Below are 15,961 nucleotides of genomic sequence, written 5' to 3'. Positions count from 1 at the left end.
TTCAAGAGCTGGGGGGCCTGCCACAGCCCAGGCTCCTGCCTTTACTCCATTTCACAGAGAAGAAAAAGCGAAAAACTAGAGAAAAATCATCTCTAGCAGAGGCAACCGCACAGAGCGCGGAGAGCTACTAGTGCGCAGGCGCCAAGACTCGGTACGCCCTAGCTCTTCCGGCGCGAGGTCACCGACTCAACCGGCAACCGGTGCCGGGGTCGCGCATGCGCTGCGCTGCCTCATCCGGGCGCCGATACCTGAATGCTAAGCGCGAGCTGGCGGAGATGAAGTAAGGCGTCAGCTTCCTTTAGAGGAAGGAGCAGCGAGCCGCCGGGGGTGGCCCGCCGGGGCTGGGGTGGTAGAGAGTCTGTGGTGTAGAGAGGCGGGAGAGGCTCGGTGACTAGAACAGCTCTTCTAGTTTTGCTCTCTCTCAGCTCCTGCCTAGTCGCACTTACTTGTCTGCTTTCCTCCTCCCTCCCCATCCCCCCACCTTGCAGCCCTTTAACTAAGGTGAAGCTGATCAACGAGCTGAATGAACGAGAGGTCCAGCTTGGGGTGGCCGATAAGGTGTCCTGGCACTCCGAGTACAAGGACAGCGCCTGGATCTTCCTGGGTGAGGTCCACATCTTTCTCCCGCAGTGCTCCCAAGATTCTCCTCGGTTTCCAACGATTTCAGCGTTCCCACCCTTCACTCCTGCCTACATTCATCGCCCACCTTTATATCCATCTGCTGTCTGCCCGGGAATCCGTGTTCCATCTCTTTTCTCCCTCATTTTTAGTTTTCTTTCGCTGCCAAATCATGAGAGTTACTGTTTGCCATTTGCTGTGCTAAGGTTCAGGGACTGTTGTTATTTCTCTCACCCCTGACCCATTATACAGCTGAGGAAATTGGGGTGCAGAGAAGTTAAGGGACTTCATTAAGGTCACATAGCTAGTAAGTGCAACAAGCAGAACTATAGTATTCTAGAAATCATGGTCTTAGCTACAGGCCCACATTGCTACCACCACCCTCTCTCATTCCCCTTCCCTTCCTGAATTCACTTTGCTCCTCTAATTAGCTGCTGTCTTCTGTCCATGGCCACATTACCATTCCTGTATTCACTTTGTGTCACAACCAATAATTGTACAGTTTGACGTTTCAAAGAGGTTATTGTACCAAACATTATTCTAAGCACTTTATATGCATCGTTTTATTTAATTCTTATAACAATCCTGTGAGTTATGTGCTAATATCCTCATCTTACAGATGAGGAAAGAAACATTTGGAGGGGAAATTATTTCCTAGGAAATGCTTAACAGTGTCTTTATAACCTTTGTCTATGTTTAGGTGGGATTAACCATGACATATGTAGACTGATTTTGTATTATAGCTGTAAATTTGTGGATAATGAGCAGATGAATTCAACATGTTTGTGGAAGCAGAGGTTTGTGATGGAAACTTTCTGCTTTGTCCATAGTATTTGGGGTGCCAGGAGGACTTAGTGATCAGATTAGTTTAGTTAGTGGTGACTCTGACTTCCACTCAAGGTTTATCACTCCTTTTCTGTACTACTGGCACCTTACATGTACTTCTGTCATTGCAACAGACTTGATTTTTTTTGAGTTGGAGTTTCACTCTTGTTGTCCAGGCTGGAGTGCAATGGTGCTATCTTGGCTCACTATAGCCTCTGCCTCCTGGGTTCAAGTGAGTCTCCTGCTTCAGCCTCCTGAGTAGCTGGGATTACAGGTGCCTGCCACCTTGCCTGGCTAATTTTTTTTTGTATTTTTAGTAGAGACGGGGTTTTGCCATGTTGGCCAGGCTGGTCTTGAACTCCTGACCTCAGGTGCTCTGCCCACCTCAGCCTCCCAAAGTGCTGAGATTACGGTGGCATGAGCCACCGTGGCCAGCCCAGACTTGATTTCTTTAAGGGCAGGGCCTATTGCTTACTGTTTGCACCCCTAGTGCCTGGCCTAGTGCGTGGTACGTAGTAAACACTTGGTAAATGTTGGGTGAACTGAAATGTGGTTTTCTCTTCTAGGAGGGCTTCCTTATGAACTGACTGAAGGGGACATCATCTGTGTGTTCTCACAGTAAGTCCCCGTTCATTTCCTGCCTCCTGAGTCGACAGAGTACTTTGTTTCTATAATGCATTTTGTGGCATCAAACAACCACTTATTTTCACTCTAGGCTGAATGGCATCCCTGCATGGGGAGGGTTGGAGATTCTGCTCTAGTCTGGGTCAGTCCCAGGACATGGTTCTAGAATGTTCTCCTGTGGGAGATCCAAGAAGTTGGTTAATTTAGGAGGCTGTCTTGGGAATTCAGGTCTATTTCTGTTGTCTTTCACTGAGGCTTGTTCAGCCTGGGCTACAGATTGGAACCCTCAGGAAGGTACCATGTCGGTCTGCCTCCTTGGCTCTTGCAAACTAGGGGTAACCCATGGTCACAGGGCCCTTCTGACCCTAACCTGTGTGGCATCATAGGATTGGGGCAAAACACAGAAGAAGTGGGGTAAAAAACAGAAGGTATAGGTTGTAGTTTGCTTTCTTTGTTTCTCGGTAAGTGTAAGGTTAGTGAGCAAAGCCAGTCTCTACCTGGAGGCTGAGAATCACAGGTTGATGAGGAACAAGAATGAATAGGAGACCTGTATATTCTTCATTCTGCTGAGCAGTAGCACTTGGTGGGAGAGGGTGTTGGCGGCTCATACTGGTAGTAGCAGCTGGTAGGAGAGGGGCTGGGCAGCTGGCATGCAACCCCAGAGCTAAACAGCACAGTTAGTCCACAGGACCAGAGGACCTTGTTAGCTCACAGGTGCAGAGGAGCACTATGTTTGGGTTTTGTGGGCCTTGGGAGCATAGTACAGAGAAGTTGGACAGCACGTACAGGTAGAGGACCATGGCAAAGGGGGCTGGTCAGGCAAACACAGGTGGTATACCCTGGCAGAGGGACTGCCATGGCAGGATAGTAGGGCCATCCATGGACAGAGGGCCCTGGCCAAGTGGTTGGGCCGCTTATGGGGCAGCAAGCCATGGGAAAGGAATTAGGCAATACCCGTGAGAAGAAGGCTGTGATAGAGAACCTGGGCAACCCACATGGTTGGAGGGCCCTGGCAGGGACAAAGATTGCTTCCTCCAACTTCTGGATGTTGGGAAGTTAACAGCAGGTGCAGCCTATAATTTCTACCCCATTTGTGGTACTTCTACCCAATTCAGCCTTCCATCTTGGAGCTGTTTAGTTCTACATATACTGAGTGATGATCAGTTAGCATGTGTGTGTGTGTTTGTTTATTCTGATTCTCTATTCTGGTTACACACATTGCTATCCATGAAGATTGCCTTTGCCGCTGATAACAGTGCCTTTTGAAAAACTACTTTGTTGGCCGGGCACAGTGGCTTACACCTGTAATCCCAACACTTTGGGAGGCCGAGGTGGGCGGATCATGAGGTCAGGAGTTTGAGACCAGCATAGCCAACATGGGGAAACCCCATCTCTACTAAAAATACAAAAATTAGCTGGGTGTGGTGGTGCGCACCTGTAATCCCAGCTGCTTGGGAGGCTGAGGCAGAAGAATTGCTTGAATCCAGGAGAGGGAGGTTGCAGTGAGCCAAGATTGTGCCACTGCACTCTAGCCTGGGCGACAGAGTAATACTCCTCCATTTCACAAAAAAAAAAAAAAAGAAAAAAAAAGAAAAACGACTTTGATTTTGAAGGTAATATGTAGTCATTATAGAACATTTGGCAAAATAAAAAAGTAAAAAGAAGAAAATAAAACATACTCTTAAGGAAAACCCTAATGTTTTGACATATCTATCATTTAAAAAAATGTTGGACATAATTTCCAGTGGTTTGCTATTATGTGAATTATACTGCAATGTACATTATAGTATATAAATTTTTTAATGTATCCCTCATGGTTTCTTTAGTGAAAGAGGAATACAGATCAATATGTTAGCATGTTAAAGATGTTTTATAAATATTGCTAATTGCTCTCTAAAAGGTTGTATCAATTTCCACAGTCACTAGAATGCCCATTTTTCTGAACTCTGATTAACAATGGCTATTTTAAAAAATATTAGCCAAAGGGCTTCTCATTATTACTTTACTTTGCCTTTATTTCATCATCAGTGAGGTTGAACATCTGTTTATAGATTAGCAGCACATTAGTCTTTTTTTTTTTTTTATAAATTGCCTATTCATATCCTTTGCCAACTTTTTCCTACTGGTATTTTCCTGTTGATTTTACATGAGCCCTTCATGTAAGAAGGATATTAACATTTGCTATAGCACTTTGTTGTGTATTGTGTTGCAGGTTGAATATCCCTTATCCAAAATGCTTGGAGCCGGGCATGGTGGCTCATGCCTATAATCCTAGCACATTAGGAGGCCGAGGCAGGTAGATTGCTTGAGCTCAGGAGTTCGAGACCAGCCTGGGCCACATGGTGAAACCTTGTCTCTACTAAAATACAAAAAATTAGGTGTGGTGGTGGGCACCTGTAATCCCAGCTACTTGGGAGGCTGAGGCTGGAGAATCACTTGAATCGGGAAGGCAGAGGTTGTAGTGAAACGAGATAGCACCACTGCACTCCAGCCTGGGTGACAGAGCAGGACCAATTTCAGAGGGTTTTTTTTTTTTTTTTGAATTTTGGAATATTTGCATAAACATAATGAACTATCTTGGGGCTGGGACCCAGATCTAAACATAAAATTCATTTATGTTTCATATACACCTTATGACTACACAGAAACAGGGTAATTTTATACAATATTTTTAAATAATTTTGTGTATGAAACAAAGTTTGTGTGCATTGAACCATCAGACAGTAAAGGTGTCAGATACGGAATTTTCCACTTCTGACATCATGTTGGTGCTCAAAATGTTTCAGACTTTGAGGCATTTTGAATTTTGGATTTTCAGATTAGGGATGTTTAGCCAGTACTATGAGCTTGCTTTTTCTTGATTAAATATGTTATCATACTATCATTTTTTTTCTTGAAGCTCAAATTTTCCCTATTTGAGGGTCAACACGAGTTCCTTCAAGCCATGCCTATATTCTTTTTTTAAAAAAATTCTTGTTTTGAAATAATTTCAGGCTTGATACAGGAACATTATAAAATGGTATAAAGAATACCTGTATCGCCTTCACCCAGATTCTCCAGCTGTTAGCATTTTAATTTAATTGATTGATTGTTGTGAGACAGGGCCTTGCTCTGTCACCCAGGCTGGAGTGCAGTGATGACATCATAGCTCACTGTAGCCTTGAGCTCCTGGGCTCAAGCTATCCTCCTGCCATGGCCTCCTACAGTACTGGCATTACAGGCATGAACCACCACACCTGGCCAACATTTACATTTGTTTTGTCATTATTTCTCTCCATGCATACATACTACAATTTTTTTCTGAATCATTTGGGAGTCAGCTGCAGATTTGATGCTTATTCCTAAATTCTTCAATGTGTGTTTCCCCCAAAACGAGGACATTGTCTTGTTTAACCTTAGCACAGTGATCAAGTTCAGAAAATCAGTACTGATGCAGTATTATTATTTAGTTTATAGACTTTATTCAGCTTCACTGGTTGTCCTGATAATGTCTGTTATAGCAAAAGAAAAAATTGTTTTCTAGTCTTTTATCTGTGATATAAATTATAAATATTTTCTCCCAGTTTATTGTTTTTTGACTTTGTTTATTGGGATTTTTTGCTAAGCAAAATCATTTTAATTTTATGTATTCATTCACTGATATGTTTAAATTAGCATATGGTAAAATTGACTTTTTTGAGGGGGGAGGGTGCACCCCTGTGAGTTTTAATAGATTTATAGATTTGTGTAATCACCCCCATAATTAGAATGAAGAACAGTTCTATCACCCTGAAAAACTCTCTCATGCTCTCTCTTTATAGTCTCCCCTTCAGTATTTTATTTTTATGTGGTTAAATTTATCAATCTTTTTTTATTGCTTCTGGATTTTGAGTCATAATTGGAAAGTAATCTCCCCACTCACCCACCTGTGTTCTCTTCTGGTACTTGTATGATTTCAATTTTTTTGTTTTTTGTTTTTTTTTGAGACGGAGTCTGGCTCTGTCACCTAGGTTGGAATGCAGTGGCGCGATCTCAGCTCACTGCAACCTCTGCCTCCCAGTTTTAAGCGATTCTCCTGCCTCAGCCTCCCAATTAACTGGAATTACAGGCGTGTGCCACCAGGCCCAGCTAATTTTGTATTTTTAGTAGAGATGGGGTTTCACCATGTTAGTCAGGCTGATCTCGAATTCCTGCCCTCAGTGATCTACCTGCCTCAGCCTCCCAAAGTGCTGGGATTATAGTCGTGAGCCATCATCATGGCCATAGTTTCCATTTTATAGATTGAAGTTTCTGATCTGTTTAGAGTTCATTCTGTTGTACAGCATGAGGTTTAGAGCCAGTTTTCTTTTTTTTTCAAGTGGCTATCTAGTTGTCCTAACATCCAGGCTCAAGACTGCCTGTAATCCACACACTTTGGGAGGACTAGCGGGGAGGATCGCTTACCAGCCTGGGCAATATAGTGCGAACTATCTCTACAAAAAAAAGTTTTTTGAGTCCATATTTTCCCAGCAAATTGGTATGTCACCCTTATCATATACTATTTGTTTTCATGTATACTTGAGTCTCTTTCTTAGCTTTCTGTTCTATTGGTCTATTAATTTGCCAATACCACACTAGTAATTCATAGAAACTTTTCAGTCTGTCTGATATCTGATAGAGTTACTCCCCCTCATTGTTCTCTTTAAGAGTTTTCCCAGCTATTTTTACATGTTCTTTTTTCTATAAGAATTTTAGAATTAACTTATTCAGCTTTCAGGAAAGAAACCAAACTGGTATTGTTATTGGAATTACATTAAACTTATATAACTCGGGAGAAGATTTTGATACCTTTATGATAGTGAGTCATCCTGTCCAAGAACAAGGGATACCTTTATATTTGTTCAAATCTATGTTTGTGACTTTTGGGAATTTTAAAAAAGTTTTCTTTATATAGGCTTTGTACATTTCTTGTTGATAAGTATATTTCTAAGTACTTTGTCTTTTTTTGCTATTAGAAATACGATTTCCCTTTTATCATTTCTTCCGATTATTGTTTCTGTGTAACAGAGTGATTGATTTTTAACTTTATATCTTGTTGCTTTACTGAATTGTTACACTCTGTTTTTAATCATTGTTTATCATTGATTCCCTGGGTTTTCCATGTATACTATCATATGTAATCTACAAAAGGAAAGTTTTACTTCCTTTTTTCATTTCTTATATCTGTTTTACCTAATTGCATTGGCCTATACCTTCAATTTAGTATTAAATATTTCCTAAACTTAGTTGAATCAGCTCTAGTATTTCTCATTAAGTAGGATGCTAGATTTTGGGCTGAAGTGTATGTATGTGATTATGTAACATATCTGTCAATTCCTGTTTTATGACTTTATTTTTAAATTTATAAACCTCTAACTTATCTGGAATTTATCTTGTTGCAAGGAGTAAGGTAGTCTTTTTTTCCTAATGTTTTTTCTTTTTTTTGAGACAGGGTCTTACTCTCTTGCTCAGGTTGCAGTGTAGTGGCATGATCCTAGCTCACTGCAGCCTCGAACTCCTGGGCTCAAGTGATTCTCCCCACTCACCCTCCTGAGTGGCTGGGACTACAGGTGAACACTACCATGCCTGGCTAATTAAAAAACTTTTTTTTTGTAGAGACAGGGGTCTCACTGTATTGTCCAGCTGGTCTCAAACTCCTGGCATCAAGTGATCCTCTGGCCTCGGCCTCCCTAAGTGCTGGTATTACATGTGTGAACCACTGTGCCTGGTCTTTTTTTGTTTGCTTGTTTTTTTTTGGAAACAGGATCTTGTTCTGTTGCCCAATCTGTCTTGAACTACTGGCCTCAAACAATACTCCTGCCTCCCAAAGTGCTGGTATTACATATTATAGGTGTGAGCCACCATGCCTGGCCTTTTTTTTTTCTATTTAATTCTGCCTTTTTATCTATTTGGTTATTTTTTTAGAGACAGGGTCTTGTTCTGTTGCCCAGGCTGGTCTCAAATTGCTGGCCTCAAACAATCCTTCCATCTTGGTCTCCCAAAGTTCTGAGATTACAGGCATAAGCCACCATGCCTAGCCAAATTTCTGCTTTTATCTTTATTAGCTCCCATCTGCTTTCATTAGGGTTGCTTTCTTCCTTTATATTCATCCTTTTTGTTCACAATAAAATCCTTTTAAAGTTACAAATTTTCATGACTATGACGTTAGGCCCATTTCATAAGTTTTGGTATATATTCTCATTTTTGCTATTTTCTAAATAGTCTGCCATTTTTTAAAATTATTTTGCTTCATCTTCTCTTTCATCCAGTTATTAAGATAGTAGCTTTCAAGTTCTAGTTAGGTAAGGTGTTTTTTATTTAAAATATCATTTCCAGCTTTAGGTCTGTTCTGTTTTTTGGCATATAATTATTGAGGTTTACATTGAGACCTAATCCATAGTCTATTTTAATACATCCTTCATGAATTCTTGAAACTGTCATCTTGTAGGATTGAAAGATATCTATGTATCTAATTACATTAATATTTGTTTGTATAATTGTTATAGTAATGATGTGTATTAATTAATCTGATCTTATTTTATTTCTGTCCACTTTGTGCGTGATAAACTTCAAAGTGATTTGTTAAATTCTTCCATAACTTTTGGTATTAGTTTTTCTTTGCATTTCTGATAGCTTTTTTAATTAAAAATTTTGATTTCTTAATTGACTTAAAGTTTTCCTGACTTACACGTTTGTTGTGTATTTAGGCCTTTTTCAGTGTAAAATAATCTTCTTAGTCTCATTTTTTATTTTGGCCTTGAATTAGTCTTTGCTCTTGATATTAGTGTCTATTTTTTAATTGGGTACTCCTGTTCTTGTCTGACTTTTTCTTTGTCATGACCTTTCTATGTCATCTTGTTCTAGATGTATCTCTTGTACACACTATATTATTTGAATTTTGTTTTATTACTTTATCTGCATGCTTTTGCCTTTTAAGTCAATACTGTCTTACTCTTTTATAAAATAAATAGATATGGGGAGATTGTTAACATTAATCTTGTGCGGGACAAGAAGACTGGGAAATCCAAAGGATTTTGTTTTCTCTGCTATGAAGACCAGAGGAGCACAATTCTGGCCGTTGACAATTTTAATGGGATTAAGGTGAGTGTACTTATTAAGCAGGTTGGTTGGACTTTTTTTTCCCTTGTATAGGAGTTTCGTTTTCTACCTAGTTCCCATGGACACCGGGGCAGCACTCATCAGCTTGGTGTGTTGCAGGGGCTGCAGAGGTTTGGAGACACTGGTCAAAAAGAGATTCCAGGAAATAATTCTGTTGGCTCGTGGCCCTGCAGGACTTGCTTCTTTTTCCCATCTGTTAACAATTGTCTCCCCAGGAGCATAGGCACCAGGCCTGCCTCCCCTCCAGGCCTCTTTTTTTACCTTTCTTTTTTTATTGTCTACTGTCAACTCTGGTGCACTGGAGAATGAAGAGGCTAGCAAACATTGCTCTTTCATATTGTCCTGTGTCGGGGGGGTTGGGCTTCATCATGGCCTCATGATCTAGGACATAGCCATGTATGTCTGTCATATATCTCCAGTGACCTAGCATATTGGGCCCTAGAAATTCTCAGGTTAAAATCTGATGACAAATTCTACAAAAATAATTCATTCTGAAATTTTCTCCCCTCAGTTTCCTCTCGTTTCCACTGTCATAAGTGAGGCGCTGAGTTCCTAGAAGGAGATAGGGCAAGTCAGGCTTATTGATGCTCCATGTGGTCGTTGCACTCACTTAGGAAAAATGCTGCAGTTGAAATGAACAATGTCACAGGGCTGGTGGGGGGAGGCTTGAGTTGGAGAGTTTGTCACTGATTCATGAGTATGGGATAGTTGGAGATTATAGAACAGGGTGGAACAAGGTTCTAGGCTTAATGTTTAAGGAAGCCAGCAGTCAGAGGGTGTCACTGTAAAAGGAAGGTTTTCCAAAGTGTTTCAAAATGGAGAAGAGGATACATGACAGAAGCCGCTCAGGCTTCAAGGTAAAAATTAAAATCTGCTCTTGTATTGGAACAATAAAGGCCAAACTTTAAATTTTAGATGACTTTGCCTAGGGAGTAAGTCTATATCTGCCTAAAAATAGAATGTTTTTATTTTAAGTGAGATATTAATTTTTTTTTGGTGGGGGGACAGGGTCTCATTCTGTTGTCCAAGTTGGAGTGCAGTGGCATGGTTTTGGCTCACTGCAACCTCTGTTGCCTGGGTTCAAGTGATTCTGCTGTCTCAGCCTCCTGAGTAGCTGGGATTACAGGTGTGCATCACCATGCCCTGGCAAATTTTTGTATTTTTAGTAGACAGGGGGTTTCACCATATTGGGCAGGCTGGTCTTGAACTCCTGACCTCAAGTGATCCACTCACCTCGGCCTCCCAAAGTGCCACTGCACCCGGTCAGAGGGGTTAATTTTTTGTTGTTGTTCACCTGTAGAGTTGTGATTCATAGCACAATAATCAGTGGGAGCGTACTGTTCCAGTATGGTGGGGCTAGAGCAAGGTGTGAGGGCTTAAGAAAAAAGAAAGTACCTTTTTCTCTATTCCTTCCTCCCTCCAAACTGTTGGTCTGACTTTGCCTCCTAATTACTGTGTCGAGAAAGCAGATGTAGCATTAAGCTAGATTTTAAGAATTCCTTCTAGTTGCCAGACCTTCCTAGGGTATGTTTCACTGTAAACTTATGTTACAGATCAAGGGTAATTAATTGTGCATCTAAATCTCACAGTCTTCCCTGATGCTTGTGCTTTGAGGTAGTATTTCCTAGTCTTTTTCATTTTGTGGACTATGTAGAACAGGAAGATATTTATATGATGCCCGGGGGTAAAGTGATGAGGCTGCTGGTACAACTGCCCCAGGCCTCACCTGGCTGCCCTGAGAGCTGAGTGTATTAATATGTAGGTGTACACACCAGTTGGACAGGTCTGCTTTAGCAAGAAGGAAGTGGACATAGTTCAAATCGTGGTTCTCTGTAGCTTGTGTTCAGATAGTTTGACACTTTGTTATGAGGGCCATCTTCACTGAAGCATTGCCCGTCTTTCTTAGATCAAAGGAAGAACTATCCGAGTGGATCATGTGTCTAACTATCGGGCTCCTAAGGACTCAGAAGAAATGGATGATGTGACCAGAGAGCTCCAGGAGAAGGGCTGTGGGGTTTGTACCCCCTCACCAAGTTTGTCTAAGAGCTCTGAAGATGAAAAACCAACAAAAAAGCACAAAAAAGGTAAAGCATTAAGACCTAAGAGAAGATTCTGGCAGCCTTAATGTCTGCTTTTCCTTGCATTCACTGATAGTTGATAACCAACTCAAGTGTGAAAGGGGAAGGTGCAGGGAAGCATGGTTTAATTGGGAAAGGGCGAGTGTCAGTGGAAGGCTAGTGCTATGGGCAGAGTTGTGTTCCTCCCCAACTTAATATGCTGAAATCCTAAGCCTCAGAATGCGACTGTATTAGGAGATAAGGTCTTTGAAGAGGTAACTCAGGATGGGAATTACCTTGTACAGCAACTTGACATATCAAGGGTGACAGACATCCAAGTTGGCTTCTCGGAGGCACTCTCCTGGAGGCCTAGACAGTGGCCCCTTCATGCTGCTGCCAAGGTTGTTCTCCTTATGCACATTCCCCATCTCCTAGCATGTGAATGTTTTTGAATTATAGCACCTGTGTTTGATGTAATGTATTCAGAAAAGAAAGGTGCTTTTTTTTAAAGGGAGTTCTTTATTTTTTTCCCCTTTTCTTTTTGACTCCTTCTTTCCTTTATCCTCCAGACAAAAAGGAAAAGAAGAAAAGAAAGAAAGAAAAAGAGAAAACTGACCGGGAGGTACAGGCAGATCAACCATCCTCTTCATCACCCAGAAGCAAGACAGTAAAGGAAAAGGATGACCCTGGCCCTAAGAAGCACAGCAGCAAGAACTCAGAGAGAGCTCAAAAGTCAGAGCCCAGGGAAGGACAGAAGCTCCCCAAGGCCAGGACTGCCTACTCTGGTGGAGCAGAGGACCTAGAGAGGGAGCTGAAGAAGGAGAAACCCAAGCACGAGCACAAGTCCTCAAGCAGGAGGGAGGCAAGAGAAGAAAAGACCAGGGATAGGGACAGAGGGCGGAGCTCAGACACACATTCTAGCCGGTACAGCGGGCGTTCCGAAGGGCATAGTCATAGAAGTAGAAGTAGGAGCCGAGATAAATCCCATAGGCATAAAAGGTCCCGGCGCTCCCGGGAGCGGGAGTCTTCCAATCCCAGTGACCGTAGGCGTCACTGAAGACTGTTTGGCTGCTCAGTAGATTTGGAAATAATTATGTTTTTTAAATGCAGTCAAATTCAGTTGGGTTGTTACTATTTTTGTATCTAAAATTTCTGGGGCTGGATTCTTTGAATCCCTTGAGTATTAGAGTCATTGAGAGGGCTGCAGTTTGAACAGCTAGTTATCCTGGATATTCTTCACACCATCTATTGTCCCTGTACCAATGTATGTATCCTGAATTTTGGTTCATAAGTATGGCTGTTGAGCCCATAGACCCCAGTTGAAGATGGAATTTTCAGGAAAGGGAAGATACCAGATAATTCTAGAAATCTAGTCTTTGTGTTTGATGTTTAGAGCCTAGCATCATGGGACCTTTCCAGTTACTAGATATGGACAGCTTGATGTGAATGACTGGGATAGGATTTCTAAGATCAGCCAGGTCCATCCCCAACCCTCCTGTTTAAAAAATTTTTAATATCTTTTCTTTTTCATTAAAACTTTTTTGTTTGATATGCCTCTTTCCACATTTTTTCCTTGCAATGTATTTATTTATTTGTATTGAGGTAAAATTCACATAACATAAAGTTAACCATTTTAAAGGGAACAATTCAGTGGCATTTGGTACCGAACATCCACAGTGTTGTGTAACCATCACCTCTGTCTACTTACAAACCATTTTTAATCATCCCAAGATGAAACTGTACCCATTAAGCAAGAACTCCCTCCCCATTTCCTCCCTCCTCCCTGTCCCTAGCAACCACCAATCGACATCCTGTTTATGGGTTTGCCTATTCTGGATATTTCATATAAATGGAATTATACAATTGTGGCCTTTTGTGTCTGGCTTCTTTCACTCAGTGTAGTGTTTTTTGTTTGTTTTAATTTGAGATGGAGTTCACCCAAACTGGAGTGCAGTGGCACAATCTCAGTTCACTGCAACCTCTGCCTCCCGGGTTCAAGCCATTCTCCTGCTTCAGCCTCCCAAGTAGCTGGGATTACAGGTGCGTACCACCACACCTAGCTTATTTTTGTGTTTTAGTAGAGATGGGGTTTCACCATGTTGGCCAGGCTGGTCTCGAACTCCTGGCCTCAAATGATCCACCTGCCTTGGCCTCCCAAAGTTCTGGGATTACAGGTGTGAGCCACCGCACCCAGCCTAGTGTAGTGTTTTTGAGGTCCATCCACGTGTTTTTTTTTTGTTTTTTTTTTTTTTGAGACGGAGTTTCGCTCTTGTTACCCAGGCTGGAGTGCAATGGCGTGATCTCGGCTCACCGCAACCTCCGCCTCCTGGGTTCGGGCAATTCTCCTGCCTTAGCCTCCTGAGTAGCTGGGATTACAGGCACGTGCCACCATGCTCAGCTAATTTTTTTTTGTATTAGTAGAGACGAGGTTTCACCATGTTGACCAGGATGGTCTCGATCTCTTGACCTCGTGATCCACCCGCCTCGGCCTCCCAAAGTGCTGGGATTATAGGCTTGAGCCACCGCGCCCGGCCACTTCATTCATTTTTATGGCTGTATCATAGCACATTGTATTGATATAGCACATTTTGTTTATGTACTCCTCAGTGGGTGGACATTTGGGTTGTTTCTACCTTTTGGCTAGCTAGCTTCCTTTTTGTGTTCCAGACATACCATGCTACCTTTTAGCCTTTGTCCTCTTTTCAAGTAGCTGCCGTTGCTGGGATGGGAACACTTTGTCAGCTCCATTGTATGTCTTTCTGGTCTGCCTGGCAGTTCTTTCTTATTTTGAGTCAGCTCTTTCTTTTATCTATCAGTCTCTTAACGAGTTTGGTAGGAACTAGGTCACAGAACCTTTAATAAATACTCCCTGGTAAATTATTAAAGGTCGAATTTCTGACCCTGCAAAATGAAAGGCCAGAGCTTTAACAGTGAGTGCACTAAGTTGGACTTACCTGTGTGTTAATTTAGACCCCCAGTTAGATGTGCAGGAGATTTTGTGGGGGAAGTAGTGGGGGAGGGTTGAGGAGTCTGGGAAAGCTGTCAGACTATGATATAGGTCTAACCTCTGGAGAAGAAATAGGAAGGAAGGGTGGGGAGGAAAAGTCTTGTGCAGTTCTAACATGGTTTCAGCAAGACCAAAGTGAGTCGAGACCACAGCTCCTCTTACCTGTCAGAGGAGCTCTGCTACATCAGCTGTGGTAAGCAGGAGTTCTTGCTATTGTCTCTTGGCCTCCATCTCAGCCATCGTGGCCTCTGTGCTCATGTGCCTATCATGTCAGTGCCGTAGTAACCAGTGACAAAGGCCCATGAACTGGGTTGAGTCATTTCGTCTGCTTGTTTTTATATGCGACAAGTAATTGGATCACACAATTATGGGGGCTGGTTAGGCAAACCTTAAATTCATGAAACAAGAGCTGACACTGGTGGAATTTCTTCAGGGAAATCTCTGTTTTGCTCTTAAGGCTTTCAACTGATTGGTTGGGGCCCACTCAGATTATCGAGGGTAATCATTACTGAACTGATCATAGATGTTAACCACATCTACAAAATACACTATTCCCCTTATCAACGGGATACATTCCAAGAACCCCAGTGGATACCTGAAGCTGGCTAATGCCGAACCCTATATATACGTTGTTTTTTCTATACATACATACATATGATAAATTTTAAATTATAAATTAGGCACAGTAAGATTAACAACAACAGTAAAACAGAACAGTTATAACAATATACTGAAATAGAAGTTATTTGAATGTGGTGTCTTAAAATATCTCACTTATGTAATATTTTCTGACAATGGTTAACCACAGGTAACTGAAACCACAGATAAGGGAGTATTACTGTACGTTTACAGCAACACCCAGATTAGTGTTTGAGCAACTGGGTACTATAGCCGAAGCTGAGTTGACACATAACACTAACCATCACAATTTACTATCTTGTCCGTGGAGGGGGTCAGGGGAGCAACTTCAGAGGTTTCTGTAAGGCCGGTCGCCTCGCCAGGAGCTCAGACACCCCCCCTCCCTTCGCCGGGAGCTCAGACACCCCCACCCGCTTGCCGGGCGCTCGGACACACCCCCCTCCCTCGCCGGGCGCTCGGACATACCCCCCCCCTTCGCCGGGTGCTCGGACACCCCCCTCCCTTGCCAGGCGCTTGGACACAACCCCCTCCCTTGCCGGGTGCTCGGACACACCCCCCCTTGGCCGGGCGCTCAGACAACCCCCCCTCCCTCGCCGGGCACTCGACACACCCCGCTCCCTCGCCGGGAGCTTGGACACACCCCCCCCTCACCGGGAGCCCAGAAAAGAAGCCCCACCAGGACCTACCCGATAGCATTTTGTCCCACCCGGGCCCCCTCCCCACCTAGCATTTTGTCCCATCTGGGCCCCACTCCCCGCCTAGCATTTTGTCCCATCCGGACCCCACTTACCTTGGGCACAACCAATCAAACGCCTCCACTCCCTATAAAACCCCATGTCTGCAACCAATCAAACGCCTCCACTCCCTATAAAACCCCACGTCTGAGAGGAGTCCATGCGACTTCTCTGGCCCCTTCTGTTGGACTGCAGAATCTCGCCCAGGAGCCGAATAAATCCTGCGCATCAGATCTTCTCGTGCTGGCCTCAGTTTCTTCCTTTTAAAAACTTGGCGATAACTTAACAAACCTTACAATTTCCACATGGCTGTCCTCACTATGACAGCTCTTACTTCAACA

General features: G+C 42.8%; 1 protein-coding gene across 1 annotated transcript; it reads left to right on the top strand.

The window, feature by feature from the left end:
- Positions 1-222: 222 nt before the first annotated feature.
- RBMX2 (RNA binding motif protein X-linked 2) lies at positions 223-12,789 on the top strand. Its single transcript, XM_012458752.3, has 6 exons — positions 223-280; positions 489-604; positions 2,010-2,061; positions 9,036-9,165; positions 11,090-11,267; positions 11,810-12,789. The coding sequence occupies exons 1-6, from the start codon at positions 276-278 to the stop codon at positions 12,295-12,297; spliced, it is 969 nt and encodes a 322-aa protein (XP_012314175.2). The 5' UTR covers positions 223-275; the 3' UTR covers positions 12,298-12,789.
- Positions 12,790-15,961: the final 3,172 nt, after the last annotated feature.

The sequence above is a fragment of the Aotus nancymaae genome, unplaced genomic scaffold (assembly GCF_030222135.1).
Source record: "Aotus nancymaae isolate 86718 unplaced genomic scaffold, 86718_ANA_hifiasm-v0.15.2.pri h1tg000004l, whole genome shotgun sequence".
NCBI classification, from domain to species: domain Eukaryota; kingdom Metazoa; phylum Chordata; class Mammalia; order Primates; family Aotidae; genus Aotus; species Aotus nancymaae.
Note: the sequence above shows the minus strand (reverse complement) of the source record. Positions and strands in the feature narration are given on the sequence as shown.

Excerpts from the sequence above, each read along its gene's own strand:
- RBMX2 (XM_012458752.3), top strand. Across the intron at positions 605-2,009 it reads CAGCGCCTGGATCTTCCTGG|GAGGGCTTCCTTATGAACTG; the intron begins GTGAGGTCCACA and ends TTTCTCTTCTAG. Across the intron at positions 9,166-11,089 it reads ACAATTTTAATGGGATTAAG|ATCAAAGGAAGAACTATCCG; the intron begins GTGAGTGTACTT and ends CGTCTTTCTTAG.